This window comes from Ananas comosus, linkage group 9 (assembly GCF_001540865.1).
Source record: "Ananas comosus cultivar F153 linkage group 9, ASM154086v1, whole genome shotgun sequence".
Lineage (NCBI taxonomy): Eukaryota > Viridiplantae > Streptophyta > Magnoliopsida > Poales > Bromeliaceae > Ananas > Ananas comosus.
Genome location: NC_033629.1, coordinates 774,319 through 796,005, shown reverse-complemented (window position 1 = coordinate 796,005; position 21,687 = coordinate 774,319). Strand labels below are relative to the sequence as shown.

Here is a 21,687-nt window from a genome sequence, read left to right as displayed (position 1 = left end):
TTGTAACTCTCTTTTTATGTCATCTATCAAGTTTGAAATTGCATGCTGGGATGGATGGATGCTGAGAGTCATTTTACTTTCCTTTTAATCCTGTACTTGTTTGTTGTGCTCGCTTCTGTGGGTATGCCACGTGAATTGTAGTCAAAAGGATGAACTAGCCGGATACTGATACGGAAGGTTTTTTTATCGTGTTTCTAGCTGTGAGTGTTCTCGTTCTTCTCTATGTAAGTACCCATGTTTCTAGCTCTGAATGTTCTCGTTCTTCTCTAAGATAACCGGGAGCTGTAATTTACAAACATTTAAGGATATAAAAAATATTTTAGATTTTTCCAAGGACTTTTCTGATTAACTGTAATATGTTGATAAATATTTGTGTAAGTATCCGTTCTTCCACTTCAACGCAAAGTAACGGCAAGTAACGCCGTTAGTTCACGCCGTTCGTCGACCAGTTACCGCACATATAAAAGGGAAGGCATGTCGACGGAGGCGGCCGCTCGTCTTCCAAAAAAAAAGAAAAAAAAAAATGGCGCGCTTCTCTCGCCTCTGCGATCTCATCACAAGCTCCCTCCTCCCCTTCATCGTCCGTGCCCTAATCCCCACCTCCTCCTCCCCTGCTCTCTCCCTTCCTCTTCGATCTCGTTGTTTCTCTCACTCAATCGCCATGAACTCACTTTCTCGCAGGAGTCAGAGCCCTCTCCACTCAACAAGGAATCTGAGAAGCAGCTCCTTCTATCTCTTTCGCGAGTAATCATCGTCTCTCCTCCTCTTTCTCTCTAGGGTTTTTGCTTCCCCTCTGATCGTGTGTTTGTTTGGTCTTAGGTCTCCAAAGAAATCCGGCAATGGTGGAATGATCTCGACCCGAAATTAGATCAGGTATTACTCTTATTCCATATATCGGGGCGTTTTCTAGGTTTTGATAGTCTAGTTTGTACAATTTGGTGCTAAAAGTTTGAGTTAATAGTGTTTATTGGAAAGGGCGATGTTCGATGTTAGATACTTGCACAGATGATTAAGTAGTAAAAGATATATGAAGTGCCATTAATTCTTCTGGAAGAGGAGAACATAAGCTACTGCTTGTTATATTTCGTTAGAGTGGAATTTACGAGTGGTGGTGTGAATTATGAGCTTCTATGTGTAAGTCGACCTTCTATGCAACTTTTGAATGGAGTCATATATTGGATCAACGACTGCAGTTCTCTCCAGGCTTCAAGTTAGAACGAGAATATATGATGCTTTAACGCTCGACATTATATGCCCAAAATGAGTTGGTACTTGACTATTGAGATTTAGCATCTCAGGCCAATCATAGGCAATACTCTCCCATTTGGCGTACTAGATGCCAGTTACAAATCTTTGATTTCTGAACTCCTGACAAATTCCCTTTTAAATGTCTGAGGAATAGCAAAGATTAATTCTCCTGTTTCTCCTTTTTCTCTTTTGATACTATAGGAAAGTTTGGCGAATGCTATTGTTGTTCACAGTTGTCCGGTGTTCTTGGAGCAACCTTTCGATGGTGACTGCAAATGCTTGACTAATATTGTTTCCATTATGGTAAGTTGACGCTGTGGATAGAAAATTCTCCTTTAATATTGCTTTCCACCAAGATAAACAAATTTCTCATTTATTATTGCCGTGAACAGAAATTTCTCCTTTATCATTGGCTAATAATTGCTTCCTGCCACATTAATTCGGAAGAAACACAAAATGACTTTTTTTTTCATATTAATCAATTATCAACATGCATCAACATATTGACCAGCCCCACATAATAATTGATAAACGTTTCGGCCACTTTCATAAATATTCTTGAATAAAACTGTCGCATGTTGTCAATGTTTCTTCAGTTATATGTTAAAGTGTTCCCTGGAATATCAGATTCTCTGCTTTTGACTGTACTATTTGGCATTGTTGAAGCTTAGATATCATTTTCCCTCGTGTATTCTTGAATTTATTGATTCTTCTCATGGCCATTGATAGCCCTGCAGTTGTAATTTCACTAGTATGATGGCTTTGGGCTTAACTTATTCTCTTACTTTCATTTTTCAGGTTGCTTTCCTTGGTTTTGACAATGGATATGTTCAACATTTGGCTGGAAATACTCTTTTTGCCATCTCAAATACCCTAATTAGTTTCGTATGTAGTTTCTTATCTGATTATTCAGTATTATTAGGTGCCTATAGTTTATAAATTGATATTCTAACAGTTTATTTCTTTTGGGTGATCCTTGTTTCAGGGAAGCATTTGGATTATGTTTGTTCAATTTATATGGATCACCCTAGAGACAGCAATATCAAATATTTGTCGTAACTCATCATCGTGTACAGCAACTGATAAGTTATATGAAATTGAGAATTTGAGTACCGACTCGAGAAGCTTCATTGCACTTTTGCAGTTAAGAAGAGCAAACTTGAGCTGGCAAATGGTTGCTGGACTCTTGCGACTTCTTCGTAACATTCTGAAGTTTCTTAAACTTGATAACAATGAGCTTTTAGAAAAGTACATAGACCTTGCAACACCTTTCGTTCAAAATATGCCATGGGATTGTTTAAGCAAGATTAATGTTGGTGAGAAAAATAATGGCTTGTCAGGGTTGGAAGCTATCCTTCCTGGGACTCTACTTCAGCTGTTCTGCTCCCTAGTTGGGCAAAATGATTTAGAAGGTGTGGAAAATGATTTACTGGAAAGGCAAGATTTGTTTTGCAAACTATGCGATCTTGTTCCCAAGCTTTTGTCTTACTTCTGCAATCAGCTGGAAGCTGATAACAAACTCATTTCTCAATATCTCAGACATAAAATGCTGGTAATCCTTATTCTGAAAGACAAGCTGTTTCTTAACGTCATGCAAGCATTTGTTACTATCATGTAATTTCTAATTTTCACTTAAAAAGTTAATGACTTGTTACGTGGAACTATTAAGTCTTGAAACTTAATGGCATTAACCTTTATTATACTAGTGTACTGTAAGATTGCACAAACCTGATTGGACAGTGATTTGTGTTTTCTGCAGATGCTTATGATTAGGCTTAGCTTCCTCATGCAGTGGCAATCATCTCAGCTTGCTTTATGGCTACAATTACTCAAACAACATTTTCAAGATCTTCTATACAAATCTGTCTCACATTCCGATGTTGAATGCGAAATCTCTCTGGAAGAATCTCCATTTTGGTCTAGCTTTTCTGATGCAGTTAATTTGCAAATTCCATGTACGCAACACCTACAGAGACAAGTCATATTTCTATTTTTCAAATTATGCTTCGTGTTGATCCACATTAGTGGTGAAAATAGTCAGCAATGTTCATGTGCAGAAGAGCCTTCTCTATTGAATTATAAGCTGCCAGTGTGCGGTGATCATTGTTGCCATATTGGTCTATTAGAAATTTCTGAATGGCTTCAAAGGTGTGGTCACATAGAGATGTTTGATCGTGTATATTTATTAAAATCATCTACATCGTTTGCTTTGTCCTTCCTGCAACTTTATATGGAGGAGGTATGCTTTAATAAAGCCTGTGTATTTCTTTATTTCTTTTTAGTGGCTGTCGCTGCTGAAACTGCATTACCCAAAGATCTGTTTGTACTTCAAATGCTTTCTTTTGCAAGCTATCATTAAATTATTTCTTTTACTATAATCATTCATCTGCTATACAGCCAACTTCCTTAACATATATTTCTTGACTGAAATTTGTGATTTTCTTTAGTTGCTTGTCTTGCATACGAGTCTTCAGATGATTCTGTAATGAAACTTCCTTGCTAGCTGCTATTGGTCAACTATGAAAGTCATGACCTTTTCAGTAATGCTTACAAGTCTCGGGCCTCAAATGTTTTAATAATCTTGTATTACAGGTCATCCTTGTTGTTGATAGGTTTCATTAGCATTGACTTGTTAGTAGGTTCCTTTGTCTTCCTTGCTGCTATTTGACTTGTAGAATCATGTAAACCTAACTTGTGCTTGTTATATTCCTGGAGAGAGGAGGCTTTTGCTTAGCAACACCGATATTCAATCTTTTCATACTAACAATTGTCCCAACTACCTTTCTCTCAAAAAAAGAAAAATAAAACAATTGTCCCAACTATTGGATGGTCATCATTTTATTAACAAAAAAGTTTGCATTCTACCAATGTCCTCATCTCATATTCTGTAGTAAGGCTACAGTAATAGTTGTGCAGCTGTGCTTGCTTGGTATTTAGCTTGATTGATACTCCTTAAACTGCAGGATGATATGCTTTTTGACATGTTATTACAGCTTTTGGATGTTCCATTTATTGCCTTGCAAGGGTAAGCAGCATGAAATAATATCATACTAACATTAAAGAATACATGGATGCGAACAATGATATTTTGATTTTACCTCTGGAAAATTGCAGAGAGAGCGATGAAAAGGAATTGTCTCCTGCGGAGACAATTAGATGTGCATTTTCAAGTATTTTTAATCCTGTTCACCTTTTCCATCTGCTGCTTTTATTGGTGAGTGTGTGAATGGCACATTAAGCAATTATTTCTTTACTTTTGCTTTTCTTGTTCCTCTACATGTGACGATTTGAAGCACATAAATTCATAATCAAGGAAAGTAGAATGCGTATTTGTGCTGTCAAGTATTCCCTCATCTGGAAATTTTGAAAAGCTTATTCTACAAGTTCGTTTATTGTGCTTAATTGGCATGGTTTGTTGTATTTATAGTGTCAATAAAAACATTAGTCAGTCTAGGAGATGCCTGGACATACCTAAAGTGAATATAGTTTCTTTAGACTCTGGAGAAATTCCATTGCTTGCTCATGGCTGAAGACAACATTATTAGTCATTATTGCCCAAATGTAGTACCATGGAGCTTTATCTCCAGCTTTCTTACTACATGTACTTGTCAAATGCAGTGTATTGAAAAAAAAAAAATGCAGTGCATCACTGGTTCTACTACCATCCTCATGGAATCTGTGAGAAACACTGCTATCATTTTTTTTTTTCATTTTATTTCAGATAAGTTGTTTCTTGCTCAAACTAATACATATTGCTGGGTTCTAGTTAAGGCAGCCTATAGAAATTTGAACTAGTCATAGTCTATACAACACATGCAAGGAGAAAATTCGCGCATCATTCTTATTACACACGTTGTTTCTTCCTCCATTGTCCCATTATCTGCCTTTTCCATTTTTCTCAGCATCTCCTTTATCTAGAATCCAGCGTCAAGCATGCTACTAATATTTTTTCGACATTGCAGTTACACTATGACCACTTGGTGCTTGTTGATTATCTTATTTCTAAAGACATCGGTGTTAATTGTGTGCAATATCTGTTAAGGTACGTTTGTTTTGCTTATATCTTCCTCTGTTTGTGTTGTTATGAATTCTGAAAACTCTATATATTGGAAGAAAGCTTATAAATATGGATTGATATTAAACAAAAACTTTCGAATTGGTTCAAAACATAAAGCCATAATCACAGGGGTTTTCTTATGTAAAAGCATTTTTATGCACTTATCTTTTTATTTTCTGTTTATACAATTTAAGGTTGCGGCACCCTCATGATTTTCTGTTTGTAGGTGCTTACGAGTAATTTTTCAATCTTGGCAAATCTTTGTTGATTATACAATTCCCAAAAATTTAATCAATGAATCATATCACAAGAGACAAAGGATCTCTACAGATGAAGATAATTTAAGGGGGGAAGAACAACCATCATCATCAGTTTCTTTTGTGACTGATGAGTATATACCACGAAAGCACAAATCTCGCAGCCTAAGTAATAGTGTCAATCTGCACCCTTTTGGAAATGCCAAAGAATGTATTCTTTCGTTAAAGAAGACTCTGGAAGATCTTCATCGCAAGGATTTGTTTCCTTACAATCCAAAACCCCTCCTTAGAAGGTTTGCCATTCTCATCTTTTACATTTTCATCTTCTGGATATTTACAACATTTTCTCAAACTTATCTGTGGCATCTTGGTATGACCATTTTAAATGAATGAAAACTGAACAAAATGAGAAAAGATATGCATCGTTGTGTACTTTTTTTTTTTCCCCTTAAGCTCATTGTTGTGTACACCAACCTATACTGCTTAAAAGATGAACGAGTTCCGCCGGAAAGTCGGTGCCCTATTTTCACTGAATGTTGATGATAATGTGGAGATGCATATTTGCAATTGCAGATTCCAGTTATAAAATAGGTATCGTGTTGTATAAAATAGGTATCATGTTGTAAAGTTGCAATGCATGCTGGAAATTTAAAGGTTCAGTGACACATTTTACTTGAATATCCTATCTGTTCTTTCTGCTAGCTATTCAATGCTGCATGAATAACTATATATTTGAATATATCAAGAGCCTAATTTAAGTTGAACAGCTCCTGGAGTGAGCACGCTTAATTACTTTGATTTTAGCAGCTTTTCCAGGTTTCAGGCGTTTTGCAAGCAACAGGAGATAACATCCAGAAAATAGATGCCTGATACCTTTTTGTGGAGATTGGCGAAGGTTTGCTTGCTCTTCATTGGTTATAATAGGGGATGAGTTGCAAGGGCCTTATTCGTCTAACTTATCCAATAACTATTCTGTATCACAATCCTTTAGTACATGTCCTGATCAAGCGAGATAATGTATTCAACATATAATTCTGCCACCAGTCCTCTTGGCGGAATGGACATTCTCTTGAAGCCAGTATGCAATAGCATATTTCATTATGCATACTTCCAAGTTGTTTCAGATGATGTACAGGTATGTGTGTTTCAATGTGCTTAACCAAAACATGAACAGCCTGATGATGTAGGTGTAAAATTTAGTGTATCTTCAACTATAGTTTATTTTATGATTCTTAGGCCTGGTTTGGTTATGTGACGACTAAAAGCACCACTAAGATACATGCCAGCATAAAAGAAGGGAGATTGGATGCGCTTTCGGATTTTTTTTGTTTTTTGGCCCATCCAAAATATTAAACTGGTATATTTAGTCACCACATTACCAAACTAGGCTTTAGTAAACATTTGGCATTTTTTAGTTCCTGGAACATCATAGGATCTGTTAAACTTTGTTAGTGAAACATAAATATTCTCGATATGTAGTGAAATGTAAAATTTGCCTTTTGGAGATTAAGTTATCAAGTTTGATTAGATCGAGCAATCTTATACATGTAATTGTATCTGTGGGTCAAATAAACTTCGTAAAGCCTAAGCTGTAATTTAAGCCTTTCAAGCCTCGATTTCATGTTTATTATTCAGCACAGTGATTAGATAATACTCTATATTGAAAGCCTGCTTTGAGGCTAGCCATGGTACCTTCCCGCTCTCAAAAAATTCTAAATAATAAGCGACTTCAGAATTCAAACTGCTGCTCTCTTTCATGTATTCAGGACCATATGGTTAATTCTGTCCCTTTGCATTTTTAAAGATTTAGAAATGTCAACATGCACATCAAAAAAATTAATGTGAACTTTGTACCTTCACCTATTCTTTTATTTAGGAATTTCAGTTTGATAGCATCACATTATTTGGATAATTTTATGGATGCAGTATTAAACTTTTCAGCACGTTCTGTAGTTTAGCTATACCATTTTTGTTTCTGAATTTTTGTTCACCCTGTTATCCAGATATTGCTGAATCAATATGACGGTCAAATAAAGAAGTTTGCAAACTGATCATTCTCTTTTAATGCCTTCAACATTGGCAGTATGGCATGAATCGTTTCTAATACAAGTAACAAAAAGCTTGATGTTTGATACGCGAGATTCTAAATTTGAAGCCTATTTGTAGAAAAAGAACGTATGCATAGCTCTAAAGGTCCCTCCAAATGTTTCTTTATTTTGTAATAAAATAATCTCTGATGACTCCTCTATTATTGATGGATCAACATTGCACGTATGTGAGCTGATTTTGTTTTTATTTTTTCCACTTGTTTTAAAGATATTCCATGTGATTGGATGCGTTGTGTGTGAGGTTTTTTGGATGTGCTGTGGATGGGCTTTTCTATTCTATTTTAGGTTACCTTGTGATGAGTAACAACTTAGTGATTCAACATATGTCAATACCTCTCTCTCTCGTATGGACAGCAATATTGCATACGGCTACAACTATCAACTACTCTCCCTAGAAAGCAACGATGATAAAAGCTGTGTTTTAGGCATAACAGAAATACAAGATCATTAAGTTGCCTAAATTTTAATACATCTGCTAAAGTCGATGCATGTCCACAGAATAAATAAAAGTCCAACTTGCTCAGACGAGATGATAATAGTACCAATACCAACCACATTTTCTCTGATAGATAAATTATAAGAAGAGAGAGAAATAATGATATCAATTCACATAAAATTCGAAAAGATTAAAAGAAGAGCTCCAATAAGTCCTACCTTGATATACAAGGCAAATTTACAAACCTCCAAGCATTGGCTAAAATACTTTCATCTAGACAAGAGAGCCTTTAGAAAAGCAACAAACCTCAAAAGTTACCGATACAGCCAAAAAAAGAGATTAATATATGCATGTAAACTTACCTTTAAAATACAAGATAAATATATGATTATATAGTTACCATTTCACGTCCAGTGTCAATGCTTTTGGATGTACGACGAAAGACGGGAACTGCGTGAAAGAAACATTAGACATCATGTTGCTCCAGGCAACAGAATCATCTATAGAGAAGCTTCTGCCGAGCTTCTTTAGTAGCACAGCCTTCAACCGCCCCCCTTCTTCAACTCTAGCCACCACCTCAAGCCACACGCGGTCAACCCTAGGTTTTGTTTTCCACGCCGGGATCTTCTTCCAAGCCCTATCATTCTCTGTAAGCCTTTTCTCCAGCTCTATACGGAATTTAACTTCAGCGGCAGCCGTTACTTTAGCTTTTAGGAACCGAATCGGTTTATTATTCTCAAAAGTTCTTTTTCTTAGCACCTTTATCAAGACGCTGCCAAACAAACTCAATCTGGAACTAGCTGAGCAGAACAAGCATGAAGAAATCTCACTGCTTGGTCTTTTATTGTAACATTTCTTAGGTAATAACTCAATGGTGTCACTCGACTTGTATCGAGAGGTATGGGTGCTTTGTACAAAAACCCTAATTGATCCTACAATATCTATGGACAGTAATAGGGCGCATGCGGGATAACTGAGGGGCCAAATATGGCAATGACCTACATCATGAGGAGCCAAGATGCCATTCATTGATAGACCAATATCGTAAGGGTGAGAGAACGAGACTTGTTGGGCACCTGCAACCTTTATTTTGATGCCTTCACCGACGAGTAAACGCTTCAAACCTACATTGGTGGTATTCAGCTGCAAAACACGTTATATTATCTTCAGATACTGCAGAATTGTCACCATAATAATTTTTTTTTTTTTTCTGATGATAGAAATTGCGGGAAATATAGAAGGTATAGGAAACAGGCAATTACTCAACTACACACGTGAAGAAGATGAGTGAAGAATCAAAAGAAGAACAAGGCTAAATCTTGAAATGATCCAACTACCGGAAGAAATACAACAACACGAACTAGAATGAAAGCTTGCACAGCTATTTATTTAAAATATAGATACATTTCAACTCTTCAATTTGGTCTTTTAGTGAAGTTTACATAATATAAAACTCATTGATGAGGATGGAAGAACGTAAAAGACGCCAATAAATATATATCAGCATATCCAACCAAAGAAAGCAATAATCAGTTGTTTAAGTGTCTGTGCAGTAAAAACACTTTTAACAACATAGCAATAATCAGTGGTTTAAGTATCTGTGCAGTAAAAACACTTTTAACAACAAAAAAAGAATGTCACCAACAAAAATAATGAAGTGCAGTAAAAACACTTTTAGCAACAAAGCAATAATCAGCTGTTTAAGTATTTGTGCAGTAAAAACACTTTTAACAACAAACAAAGAATGTTACCAACAAAAATAATGAAGATGTGTAAACTAGCTTTAGGCCTCCTACTTTTCAAAATTACATAAGTAACTACATGTCCATCGAACCAACCACAAACTTTGAAAATTATCAGCAACAAAAGTTTGTCAAATTAAAAACTTATTGCAAGTTCTTTCCTTTTTCATTCCTCCAAACTTCCTCACCACTCATCTAATTAGTTAATAGAAAAACTATCCAAGAAAATCCCTCATTCTCAGTCTCACTGTCTCATAATAATGTCCAGTTATTTCAATAATTTCTTATGACCTTTTCAATTTGACCAAGTTTGGATCTCCATCACACTGACAAATTCTCTTTTTTTTCCAGAGTTTAGCAACCGAAGAGAAAGTCATTTGTCTAACAAACAAACTTGTAATAAATTTCTTCCAATGAATTAGTGTTTAAGCGAGAGTGATAATAAACCCAAAGTGAGTTATAGAAGAAACACTCAATTAATAGCTAATTACTACCATACATAATTATCAAAAAACCAACTGATTTACCCTGCAAAAAAGGAATCTAAGATTCATGCACATTAATCACCACAAATTCTCACTAAATTATCATGAATAATAAAAGAAACCTTCAATTAACAGCTAATTTTACTCGTAATAAAAGTACCAAAAACAACTAAAGTACTCGTAATAAAAGTACCAAAAACAACTAAAGTGCTCGTTTACGTAGTTCTCTTCTTCCCACTACAACACACCAAATCCAATAGAGAACGAAAGAGACCACTTACCAGGGGATAATGAAGCGCGATCTCATCATGATCTCCTCCACCGACCCTCAAATCGAACGGCCCCACCAGTTCGAAATCCCTAATCGCCGCTCCCAAACCCAACCCCACCGCGCCGTCCCCTCCGACCAAATCCTCCCCCTCCTCCACCACCACAACGCCGTCGCCCCCTTCCCGAGCCCTTCTCCACCCCGCCGCCTCGTCGGAGAACGTCGCCGCCACCGTCGTCCTCCCCGCCCTCCCCCGCACCTCGTACCTCCGCGCGCTCCGCACCCTGACCCCGCCGCGGTCGAGATCCGCAACCCTAACCCCGTCTTTCGCGTCCCACCGCTCCTTCGCCGCGATCGCGTCGACGATCTCACGGAGCAACAACGAAGCGGAGGAGTCATCGGAGGCGGAGGAGGAGGAGGGGGAGAGGGGGAGGAAGGTGGAGTTGGGGGTGGAGACGTAGATTAGGGCGAGAGAAGGGTAGGTGAATAAGCGGAGGAATAAGAGGAGAATAAGGAGGGGAATAGGGCGAATAAATGCCATTAACGCTCTCTCTCTCTAACAACTCCGTTGGCGTCGTAGTGGAGATATATTTGGGGACGTAACGCACAGAGACTGACAGAGAGAGAAGAGGCGGTGACCGCACCGAGTTCTGGTGCTCCGCCGGAGAGGATAAGATCGTGAATTAATCTAGTATATATATATATATATATATATTTAAATGAAATTAATATTGTAGTAAATTAATTTACTTTTTTTGGGATTTGATTTGATCTTAATGTAGTTTAATCTAAATTAAATTCAAACTTATCTAACGAGTATGATTATAATTAACACTATTCATAAAAAAAATATATTTAGATAATTTAAATTAGAACTCAGCTAGAATATTATTAATAGCACTTACTCATGTGCTATTAAGTTTTCGGCCCTTAGACGAAGGAATGCGCAGTTAGCATGACAATGATTGTCTAGGTTTAATAAATGGTCGGTGAAATAGTATGATTTTAAGAATGAAAATGATTAAAAAAAAATAAATTTAACAACAGAAAACTTAATAGCAAAAAGTACTTGGTGTTATCGATAGCATAGTAGTTGGACTCTTTAAATTTTATAATTTAATTTATTTTGTTAAATATACTCATTGAATTGGTTTGGTATCGTATTTCATCTCCTGAATAGATCTTTTGGGTAAACTGAATTAAATTAAAATTTTTTGTAATCCAATGCAATCTAATACAAAATTGTTTATTCAACTTTGATTTTATTGTAGTTAAATAATAATTCTAAATTTTGATATTGTTGACTCAAATTAAATAATAAAATTGGACAGATAATCCTCGGAAGTTTTTGAGAGTCTGAAGCTGTTTTATCAGTGCACTCCACGTCTTACAATCAGGAAATTAAAAAAAAAAAAAAAGACGTGAATGGAATCTACTCAAACAAGAGAGATTAGCTTCCCATCTTCGAACAATTATTAAAAACCTGGTCAAAATTTTTGTTCTAGATATGCGTTCTTAGACTTTAAGGCTTGGAAAGCAAAAGAGATCTTCCTGAACAAAGCATCACATTGCTGCAATTTTCTTCTGTGGTCACGGTTTTGCGGCAAAGAATGTCACTCTAACTTCATGCATCAGTCAAAAACTCTAATAATTGAACGACGCAGTTTCAGTTTTCAGAGTAGAGAAGCTGTTCCAATAAGCCGGGCACAGAAGACTAAAGAAGCAATTGTACTCGAAAAAGGGGGATGAAGGCTCTTACTGACCAAATTCGCCGCAGCAGAAACAAGTAGTACCACATGATAATAACCAGCTCTAAACTTGCTCATAGATTCAGTAAGAAACATCAGAGAAACTCGAGAAGTTTATTTGTCTCTAAAAAAAATTTCAAAAGTCAGCGCGAGCACAAACTGCAGAAACAGAATATGTTATCTCACAAAATTGGCACGGAAAATAAAGGGACACTACATTCATTTTAAAACCACACGCGCAGATGAATATAAAAGTAAAGAGCATGAGTAGAACTATCAGACTCGTTGGTTCAAATTTCATCATTCATTTCATGTGTAGATAATAAATATAATGTACTTCTATTAATTCTCCACTGTTATATCTATCCAGTATACACAAGGCTCGTAGGCTCTTTATGTGTAACTTTTATCAGAAGATATTGAGAGCACCTTTTGAAAGGCTAAGTATATGTTCAGCCGATCATTGTCGGATGCCCCGTCTGCAACATTCTCTTGAAAACATCAGCGTGCCACCCGAAAGAAGATTCTGACGAACTACGCAGCAAATTATATGAAAAGGAAAAAGAGTCAAATGATTAGGTGCGAGGTCTCATCGATAACTGATCCAAAGGGATTGACCGGAAAAAGAGATTGAACAGAGACGGACCTCACTATTGTGATTTCGTATGGAAATGATGCGCCCTCTTTATTGGAAGGTATAGGAGGCAAGTGATCCTTCTTCTCATTGGCAAATTTTATAATTTGAAATAAAACTTCACGGAGTGACGATTCCAACGCAGCACGGTGCGACTCAGTCTCCTCGAAAGCACATGCTGAAATCAATTGATAGTACATGTATCAAACAAATGGGCAAGTGAGACGTACTAGTAAACAAAATCAAGGGTAAAAAAAGAGAAAAATCGACCTCCAGCGTCTATTACTTTATTCTGGTGAGACTTGGGAAGTGATTTTGGGTTAAGGACATGCAAATTGATGCACCATGTTTCCCAGTACAGTCGCTCTACTTTGCTAATGAACCATGAGGGTTGCTTATTCTTGGTGTCGTAGAAAGATAAACAAATCTGCATGATAAATACATTACAGTAAAAGTTTAATTTGGTCCGCGGAAATCCACATAATTACATTCTACATAAAGCCAAATGCAAAATGCTGCATATAGCATCTCTACACGTAAAAGAATAAAAAAGTTGCACTCATCTTAGTAATTCCGACAGAAGAAAATAATAAACCTGGCTTCTTCTGTTCGGATGTTTGTCAACCTTATTAATGAACTCATCAATCTTATCTTCTATTTTCTTCTCTATCTCTGGATCTCCGCATTGAACCTGCGCAGTAGAGAATTCAGCACAATAATGCTTCTTGGCAATTCAATTTTACTGCCTCAACACCTCATAGTCAGTGTATCTAGACGGAGACCACTGGATACTTCTTTGTGTTCAGCAATACTTACATAAGTTATTTCAAAAAGTTCACAGTCGACGTCTTTTGGTCGAACAAGACCCAAAGCTCTGTGAAATAGAATTGTATGCAGTATGCCTGCAGCAATAGAAAGTGAGAACATATTACCATTTTTTTCGCAGCAAAAATAAACCAAGAAAGTCTAAGTCGCCAAAAGACCAGCACTGGGATCAACTATACACGTACTTTTTCCCCCCTGCGAAATGCAACTACTATTCTGTAGTCGATAGTAGGATTCAGGTTCATTAGAGCTTAGCACGTATTGTCAAAAAGCGATTTCAATTGTCAACAAACTAGCCAATAAGAGACACAAGAAGTACTTCTTTTACCCTCTTCTTTCCAATTTACTCTCTTCATAGACTCGATATCTTAGGGTGTAAGGATGTGAATTTTTTTCCAAATATCAATCAGAAGCACAAAAAAGATCTGATTAAAACATGTAACTAAATCGGATTTCTCATGCTATATCTGAATCTACACTACGGGTATTGGACGTGTATCCATATGATTAGTCTGTCGGGGCTGCTGTTTGAATACTTTGAGATGACTTGGTACTTAGAAACTGCATCTGAAATGCAAGATTGGCCCGTACAACTACAAAATTCCGTAACAATGTTAACTAAGAACTGCAGTGAGGTGTGAAACTAGCAAATGGCAAAACCGCACATTAAAATTACTAACCACCCAACATCAGAGAAAATGAGTCGCATTTCATATGAAACATAAGCCAATTTTACCAAAGCCGGAGCCTTTGTAAGAAAATCCAGTAATTAACACAACACCAATGCAAAGCAAACATCCCAGAACCAAATTAACCCATTTAATTTCGTAAAACATTTTTGAGGCCTAATGAAGAGCTCCAAACAGGGAAAAGGAAGTTCAATTAAGCTTCTGGTACACACCATACAATTTCATTTTCTATAGTCTTATACTTTTTGCGGAGATCAAATCGATGTTATTATTTACTTTTCAAGTTATGTTGATATCATTCTCCGGAAATCGATTTATCTCTGCAGGAAAATTCTTAAGTAGAACATCTTGTAATGCCCCTTCATTGCAGAAGAAATATGAAAAGCACCTATATATTCTTCTAATTTCAGTTCAAAAAAAAAAAAAATTATGGAATGAAAAACAACTAAAAGAAGTATACTCACATCGCAAAACTTCTCGAATCTCATAGTGCTCCACCTCCTGCAATTAAAAATCTCTATCATTTCTCTTTATACACAATACTATAATTGGAATAATGCTCCTATTACTATAAAAACAATCCCCAATATTGGGTAAAAATGATTTTTTTTTTTTTTGTTTTAACTCCTAAATTTCACAGAACATAAGACCCACAAAACTAAAAAAAAAAAAAAAAAGCAATTAATTGAAGGGAAAAAAAAATCAAAACACAAACCACTTCTTTGAGTTCGCACACTTCGCAATTCATGGCGTCTCACTCACGCATGAGCCCTCAAAAAAGGCGAATAAAAACCTGAATAATAAGGTATTATTCGCAGAAAATTTACGTGTAAAAATAGAGAGATCGAAAATGGTAACGAGATCGATCGCGAGAGCTCTAGAGCGATCGATTGATCGATTTAATCAGAGATATTTTACCGTACGAGGTAACTTATCCCCGAACTGGGGAATAAGAATAAGAATAATAATAATAAGAATTAAACGGAATAAGAATAGCTACTCGCGTAGAGGACTTGGAATTAATTTAAACAGTTCTATTGAGTTACATATAGACCCTATCACCTTTCCCTTCCCTTTTTAGTTTTTATTGGGTTTGGACTTAGATTTATTCTAGTTGGTTAAATTTAACCTTTTTCAGATTTTCTAATTTTATTATTTATATTTATTAAAAAATTAAAATTATTAAAATTTGGGAATTTATTGCAAGGTTAAGTAAATTCCTAAATTATTTAACTTAAATCACTCAAAGTAAAGTTTATGGTGCAGTTTCAAAATAGAATGTAGTTAAAGTTTACAACTACGTGGCTAAAACCACCATTTAATTGTATAATTATCCTTTCACCTACACTAGATCATATTGAAACAAATTAGTTACAATGTTAGCATCAATTAAAGGCTTTTTTTACAATATATATGCAAAAAGAATAAAATAGCTTAAATCTTAAGCTAGCGTAATTAAGTTCATCTTTACACGTCTCATTTATTTTATTCCACAGCTGGATACTATTGGAATGATTTTAATTTGTAGCTTACATGATGTAAATGGCCTACCGTACAATAAGTGACTTATAATTAGTTGACTATTAATTCCAATACAAGTTATAATATAGTAATTTATTCTGTAAAATGATTGTGAAAAATAATGATAGAGATTTTCTCAGATTATGTATAACTATGAGGGAGTTTATTTGAATTAAAATGATGTTATTTTTAGAGTTGGGGAATTTTTAAAATCATTGTTTCTTCAATACTATCAAATTAGTTAACAATAATTAGCATTGCTCTAACAATAATTATATGGTCTAGCAAATGTGACAATATAATATTTAAAAATCCTGTCACTTGTCAAAATAATAATTATCCTTTACTTAGGATGAAAGCAATACACTCTTCTTAATTGTAGATCACTAAGGGACTCTTTGGTTGCATGTAGTTACAGCTGTATTGCAGTTGTAACTGTATGTAAATATAAATTTCGTGTTTGATTTGATGTATTTAATTTCAACTGCTGCAGTAGGAACTGCAGGAGGAGGCCCAACTGCAGCAGTTCAAACTACGCCCAAATTAGCCGTAGTTCCAACTACAACAGTTGGAGAGAGTAACTTTTAATAAAAGGTATGCTTACCTCCTTAATATTTTTCAAAAAAAAATTATTTTTTCTTTTTACATTGGAGGTAATCTCACCATCATATATATAAAATAATAAAATTTTAAAAATTATTTATCAACTGCATGCAACCAAACAAATTATTTATACTTGCAATGTTTTCTACTACATTCAACCAAACAAAATTTATATAATTATAACTGTTGTATTTCCAACTGCATGACTGTATTTATAATTACATATAACCAAACGGTCCCTAATTGAAGTTTGAGAAATTTTGCATTTATGATACGTAGAGAGAGAGAGAGAGAGAGAGAGAGAGAGTACAAGATTTGATCTAAAAATTTAAAGTATTTAGAAAATGAACATGCATTGAGATAATGACCCTATGTTGTTTATCTCTTAAACTATATTATTATTTAATTAATCGACACTAAATTTTAGATCCTAACAAAAGAACTGCACCAGTCGTAAGATTTGAGATAAACGGCTAGGATTAAATCTGCACACATGCTCTTATACATCCTACAATATATATGGAAGAACCCTAACGAGGAGATCGAGCGCGTTTGTTTCTCTCTACTTTTCCGCCCATGGAAACAACTGGTCCTCGTCCTGCCCATGATCATGATCATAATCCTTCGCCGAGGAAGAAACTAAAAATTGAAGAAGAAGAAGAAGAAGGAAAAGATAATGTCGAAGATGCCGAAGAAGACGAAAACGAAAAAAATCACGGAGAAGTAGATGAAGATGATCGTGAGGAGCGCGACGACGACGACGACGACAACAACGGAGAAAAAAAAGCCACAATGGATGGGCTGTCGTCTCTCCCGTGCCATCTCCTGGAGCGTATCCTCTCCTACCTGCCGACTAAATCGGTCGTAGCGACCGCCCTCCTCTCGCGGCGGTGGCGCTACCTCTGGGCCTCCGCCCTCCACCTCGACTTCGACGACTTCGACGTCCCCCGCTGCGGCTTCGCCAACGCCCTCCTCTCCTTCCGCCTCGCCCTCCGCCACAACTGCTCCCACCTCACCGTCAGCCGCTGGCTCCGCAACGCTGACCTGTTCCACCTCGCATCGCTGAGAATTCTCCGCCTCACCACATCCAGCTATGCACTGCCCGTCAACTGGCCTGTCTCTGCGCGGCTGCCCTCTCTCGACACCTTGGAACTTGTCGGCCTCCGGTTCTACCCCTCCGTCGCCGCCGACTTCGTCTCCTCCGCCTGCCCCCGCCTCCGCTCGTGCTTGCTGAAGCGGTGCCAGCCGCTGCCCTCGCTCGACGTGAATTGCCCCCTCCTGGAGGAACTCTCCCTCGCGAACTTCCATCGCTGTAAACTGCAGGATCTCCGCATCACCGCCGGCCGGCTCAAACGGCTGAGCGTAACGAACGCCTTCGCCGTAAACGTGGAGATGACGCTCGCGATCTCCGCTCCGAGCATCGAGAGCTTCAGGTGGTGCGGCGTCACTCCGCGCGAGTACCGCGCGGCGAGCCCGACGTCTCCTCTTCGATCGCAAGTCGTCTCCTTGCCGAGAATGTTTCGGAAATTTCACCGTGTTGGTTGTCCTGTAAATCTTCTCCAGGCGTTTGCCGATTGATTGACGTAATCGTAATTCGGCTGTAAGTCATATTGATCCTTGGTGGGATTAGGATGGCAAAACTAATGTTTATACTCTTACTAAACATGAGCCGTAACCAAATTACGATTTAATCAATCCAAATACCCTCTTAAATTAGCATTTGCAGCACTTGGAGAAGCAGATTGAAGTACGGTAGCGCAATTTACGTTGATTTCTGCATGGAATTGGTTTTCTGAGTACTTGATTCGAAAATACTGGTTAGAAAAAAAAAAAAAAGAACTATTGGGGTCTTTTTGCTTCTTTATACTCTTAGGTATCGTTTGGTTCGGGGATAAGCAAAAAGTGGGTATTCCAGGAATAGGTATAAATTGAGGTATAAGCGGGAATTAGATCAATTTTGCGTTTGGATGAAAATTGGGTTATTCCTGGGAATAAGAAAAATAACGTCTGGTTAGATAAGATGGAATAAGATTTAAAGCGGGTAGTTATAAATAAAAATTAATAATATTATCACTTTTTTATTTATATTAGAATTTAAATTTTTATATTTTATATTTATATTTTAAAATTTAAAATTTTAATTTTTAAATTTCAAATTTTGAAATTAAAATTTAAAATTTAAAATCTCAAATTTTAAATTCAAAATTTAAATTTTAAATTTCTAACTTTAAATTTAAGATCAAATTTAAATTTGAAAAAAAATAAAATCAAATTTAAAATTTCAAAAATTTAAAATTTTAAAATTTAAATTTAAAATTTAAAATGTGGAATTTAAAATTATAAACTTTAATTTTGAGATTACAAATTTTAAATTTTAAATATAATTTATTATAATATTTTAAATTTTAAATTTATTTAAATTTTAAATTTTAATTTATTTTAATATTTAAATATAATTTATTATAAAATTTATTATAATATTTAAATATAAATAATATGTATTAATATAGCACAATTAATAATTTTATAATAAAAATAATGTATTATAATATATAATATATTATATTTATATAATTTAGTTTTAATTTATTTTATAATTTTAATTAAGTTTGAAATTAAGCATGGGAATAGCACTATTCCACCAAAATGGTGGAATAGTAAAAAGCTTGCTATTCCGGGATAACCGGGAATAGCAAGCTTTGACCGGAATAAAATATCCCGGTAAAAAATGATTCTGTTTGGCGGAATAGCGGGGATAACTTTCGTTATCCCCGCTTATCCCCTCAACCAAACGGGGCCTTACATTTCTTTTTCGTTTTTTTTTTGGTTTTTATTTCCTCTTGAATTACATTATTTGCTTTTCTGCTAAACAGTCAAACAAAGAGCACTGGATATTATGTCTAATATTCACATATACCAACTATGAAGACCCTTATCAGAAGTACTACTCTTCTTAATTATTACTTGGATTTATGATTTCATGGAGTTATAATGACTGTAAAGTGCCAGAATCTTCTATATTAATCTAGGCTTTGGATGTTGAATCATAATTAAGTTCATTTACATTGAAAAATCATCAGTTCTAAGCATTATTGCCTACATAGTTAGGTAGTTGTCACAGCAGACCTTTTCCATCACCTTCAACATAATCCATACAAATACATAATTTAATGGTTGTAACAATAGACGTGGCATAATTTTAAGCTTCCACGTCTGTTTTTTTTGTCTCTTCTGTCTAGCCTAAAATCTAATTTTTCTATTTTTCCTTTCTCTCTCCTCCCTATTCCGAGGCGCATCTCCTTCCCAAGAACCAAATACATAATTTGATGGTTGTAACAATAGACGTGGCATAATTTTAGGCCTCCACATCTATTTTTTTGTCTTTCTGTCTAGTCTAAAACCTAATTTTGCTATTTTTCCTTTCTCTCTCTTCCCTATTCCAAGGCGTCTCTTCTTTCTAAGAACCTTGGCTCCTTCTCGAGGCATCTCTCCTTCCCGAGGCGTCTCTCCTTTCCAAGACATCTCCTTATTCCCGAGGTTTAGCCCCCTCCCCCCCTCTCTCTATCTCTCTCTCTCTCTCTCTAATCCTCTCTCTTTTCTCTCATCCAACTGGCTCCCTGTTTCTATCTCTTTCCTCCTCTCCCATACTCTCTCTCTCTTCCTTTCTCCTCTCTATCTTAGCCCCCTCTCTCTCTCTCTCTCGCCGCCGCCCTGGGTCGGCAAGGGAGAGCGCAGCGGTGGCACTCCGAGCGCAGCGGCATGGAGGCCGCAGCGAGGGCCGCGGGGGCGTCGAGGGCGGAGATGTCTGCACGCAGCGGCGGCAGCAGCAGCCACGGAGGCCGCGGCGAGGGCCGCGGGGGCGTCGACGGCGGAGATGTCCGCTGCCGAGGGGAGGGTGGACACAGCGGCGGACCGGCGGTGTTAACGGCTGGCACAATGGTGGATCAAGCGCCAACGGCGGCTTCAGCAACGTTGGGCGATGTCGGCGGCGGGCACAGAAGTGGACGGCGCCGACTTGGGGCGGCGTTGGGCAACGTCGACGGAGTGATATTGGTGGCAGCGGCGGACGTGATGGACGCGGCCTCGGGCGGCGACGAACAGGGAAGGGAGAAGAAGGAGTACAGTTATTCTTCTCTCTTTTTTTTTAAATTTTTTTTTTATTTGCTCACAGTCTGTGTGTGGATGGGTTGTCTGTGCCTCCCCCCTTCCCCCTTCCGCTCGCTCCTCTCTTTACAGGCCTTCGAAGGACCCCAAACCGGGCTCCCTGCCGGCGACCGACGGCGACAAGACGGGGATGTGATTTGCGGCCGGATCAGGGGGATCTGCATACGGCAATGGCGCGATCTCCGGAATTTGCGTACGGGATGGCGGGATTTGTGGGATCTCCGGCTCAGCGAGTGGCACGGAGTAGCAAGACGGTGCGCCGGTGAGATTTGGGGTGCGGGATTCGCGGGATCTGTGTACGGGGTGGATTTCTGGCAGATCGGCGGGCTTCACAGGATTGTTGGGATCCGATCAGGGGATGGTTGTACCCTCGCGATCTTTGGGATTCGCGTACGGCGCGGCGGGATTGGCGGTGCAGTGAAGGAGAAAGAGGCTAATATATAAATATTTTTTATTTTTTAATATTTTTTGTTATTATTTATTAATTATTATTGTATATTTACTGTAATTTTTTTTTCCAGCGCGGGTGTTTAACTAGTATACATAAACATTTCTGATTCTGCAATCTCTGCCTAAACTCAGCATATATAAGGCATAACAATCTAGTGACTAGAGCAACTCAGGTTTAACCAAATAGGGTAATAGATGGGCCAATCAAAAGAACCCTTTTTGTTTGGAGAAAATATTTGAGTGGGCCAATTGTACCATATTAGCTGTGGACTATCCAATTAAACCATCCACCTCTAGTCCAACATACTCTATCTCTATAGATAATTCATACAGGACACATATATATATATATATATATATACATCAGAGGAATTTATTAAGCATTTGAAAGATAAAAATACTAAATTTAAATTTAAATAGTATAAAAAATATTTTTGTATTATATATAGGTG

The 21,687-nt window shown here is 37.0% G+C and overlaps 5 protein-coding genes across 9 annotated transcripts; 3 read left to right on the top strand and 2 right to left on the bottom strand.

The window, feature by feature from the left end:
- Positions 402-7,877, top strand: LOC109715072. Of its 4 annotated transcripts, XM_020239866.1 has the most exons (15): positions 404-580; positions 682-744; positions 820-873; positions 1,450-1,551; positions 2,047-2,133; positions 2,234-2,800; positions 3,008-3,487; positions 4,212-4,273; positions 4,363-4,462; positions 4,867-4,926; positions 5,211-5,290; positions 5,532-5,855; positions 6,370-6,457; positions 6,554-6,697; positions 7,566-7,877. In XM_020239866.1, the coding sequence occupies exons 1-13, from the start codon at positions 524-526 to the stop codon at positions 6,422-6,424; spliced, it is 2,091 nt and encodes a 696-aa protein (XP_020095455.1). In that variant the 5' UTR covers positions 404-523; the 3' UTR covers positions 6,425-6,457; positions 6,554-6,697; positions 7,566-7,877. The 4 variants fall into 4 exon arrangements, with proteins under 4 accessions (XP_020095458.1, XP_020095455.1, XP_020095459.1 ...); XM_020239869.1 differs by having other exon boundaries at positions 402-580; positions 6,379-6,697; XM_020239870.1 differs by lacking the exon at positions 4,867-4,926 and having other exon boundaries at positions 407-580; positions 6,370-6,697.
- On the bottom strand, positions 8,255-20,200 carry LOC109715325. The gene is made up of 3 exons (XM_020240275.1): positions 20,187-20,200; positions 10,615-11,159; positions 8,255-9,249 (listed from the first exon to the last, which is right to left on the bottom strand). Exons 2-3 carry the CDS (start codon positions 11,140-11,142, stop codon positions 8,503-8,505), a joined length of 1,275 nt encoding a protein of 424 aa, XP_020095864.1. The 5' UTR covers positions 11,143-11,159; positions 20,187-20,200; the 3' UTR covers positions 8,255-8,502.
- Positions 12,568-15,539, bottom strand: LOC109715326 (autophagy-related protein 101-like). 2 transcript variants are annotated; one of them, XM_020240276.1, is made up of 8 exons: positions 15,416-15,539; positions 15,213-15,290; positions 14,962-14,998; positions 13,800-13,885; positions 13,579-13,674; positions 13,254-13,410; positions 12,996-13,161; positions 12,568-12,883 (listed from the first exon to the last, which is right to left on the bottom strand). In XM_020240276.1, exons 2-8 carry the CDS (start codon positions 15,243-15,245, stop codon positions 12,802-12,804), a joined length of 657 nt encoding a protein of 218 aa, XP_020095865.1. In that variant the 5' UTR covers positions 15,246-15,290; positions 15,416-15,539; the 3' UTR covers positions 12,568-12,801. The 2 variants fall into 2 exon arrangements, with proteins under 2 accessions (XP_020095865.1, XP_020095866.1); XM_020240277.1 differs by having other exon boundaries at positions 15,421-15,539.
- LOC109715370 (F-box protein At4g09920-like) lies at positions 17,198-18,199 on the top strand. Its single transcript, XM_020240347.1, has one exon. It carries the CDS (start codon positions 17,198-17,200, stop codon positions 18,197-18,199), a length of 1,002 nt encoding a protein of 333 aa, XP_020095936.1.
- Positions 20,010-21,216, top strand: LOC109715327. Its single transcript, XM_020240278.1, has 3 exons — positions 20,010-20,158; positions 20,303-20,744; positions 20,858-21,216. The coding sequence occupies exons 2-3, from the start codon at positions 20,381-20,383 to the stop codon at positions 21,049-21,051; spliced, it is 558 nt and encodes a 185-aa protein (XP_020095867.1). The 5' UTR covers positions 20,010-20,158; positions 20,303-20,380; the 3' UTR covers positions 21,052-21,216.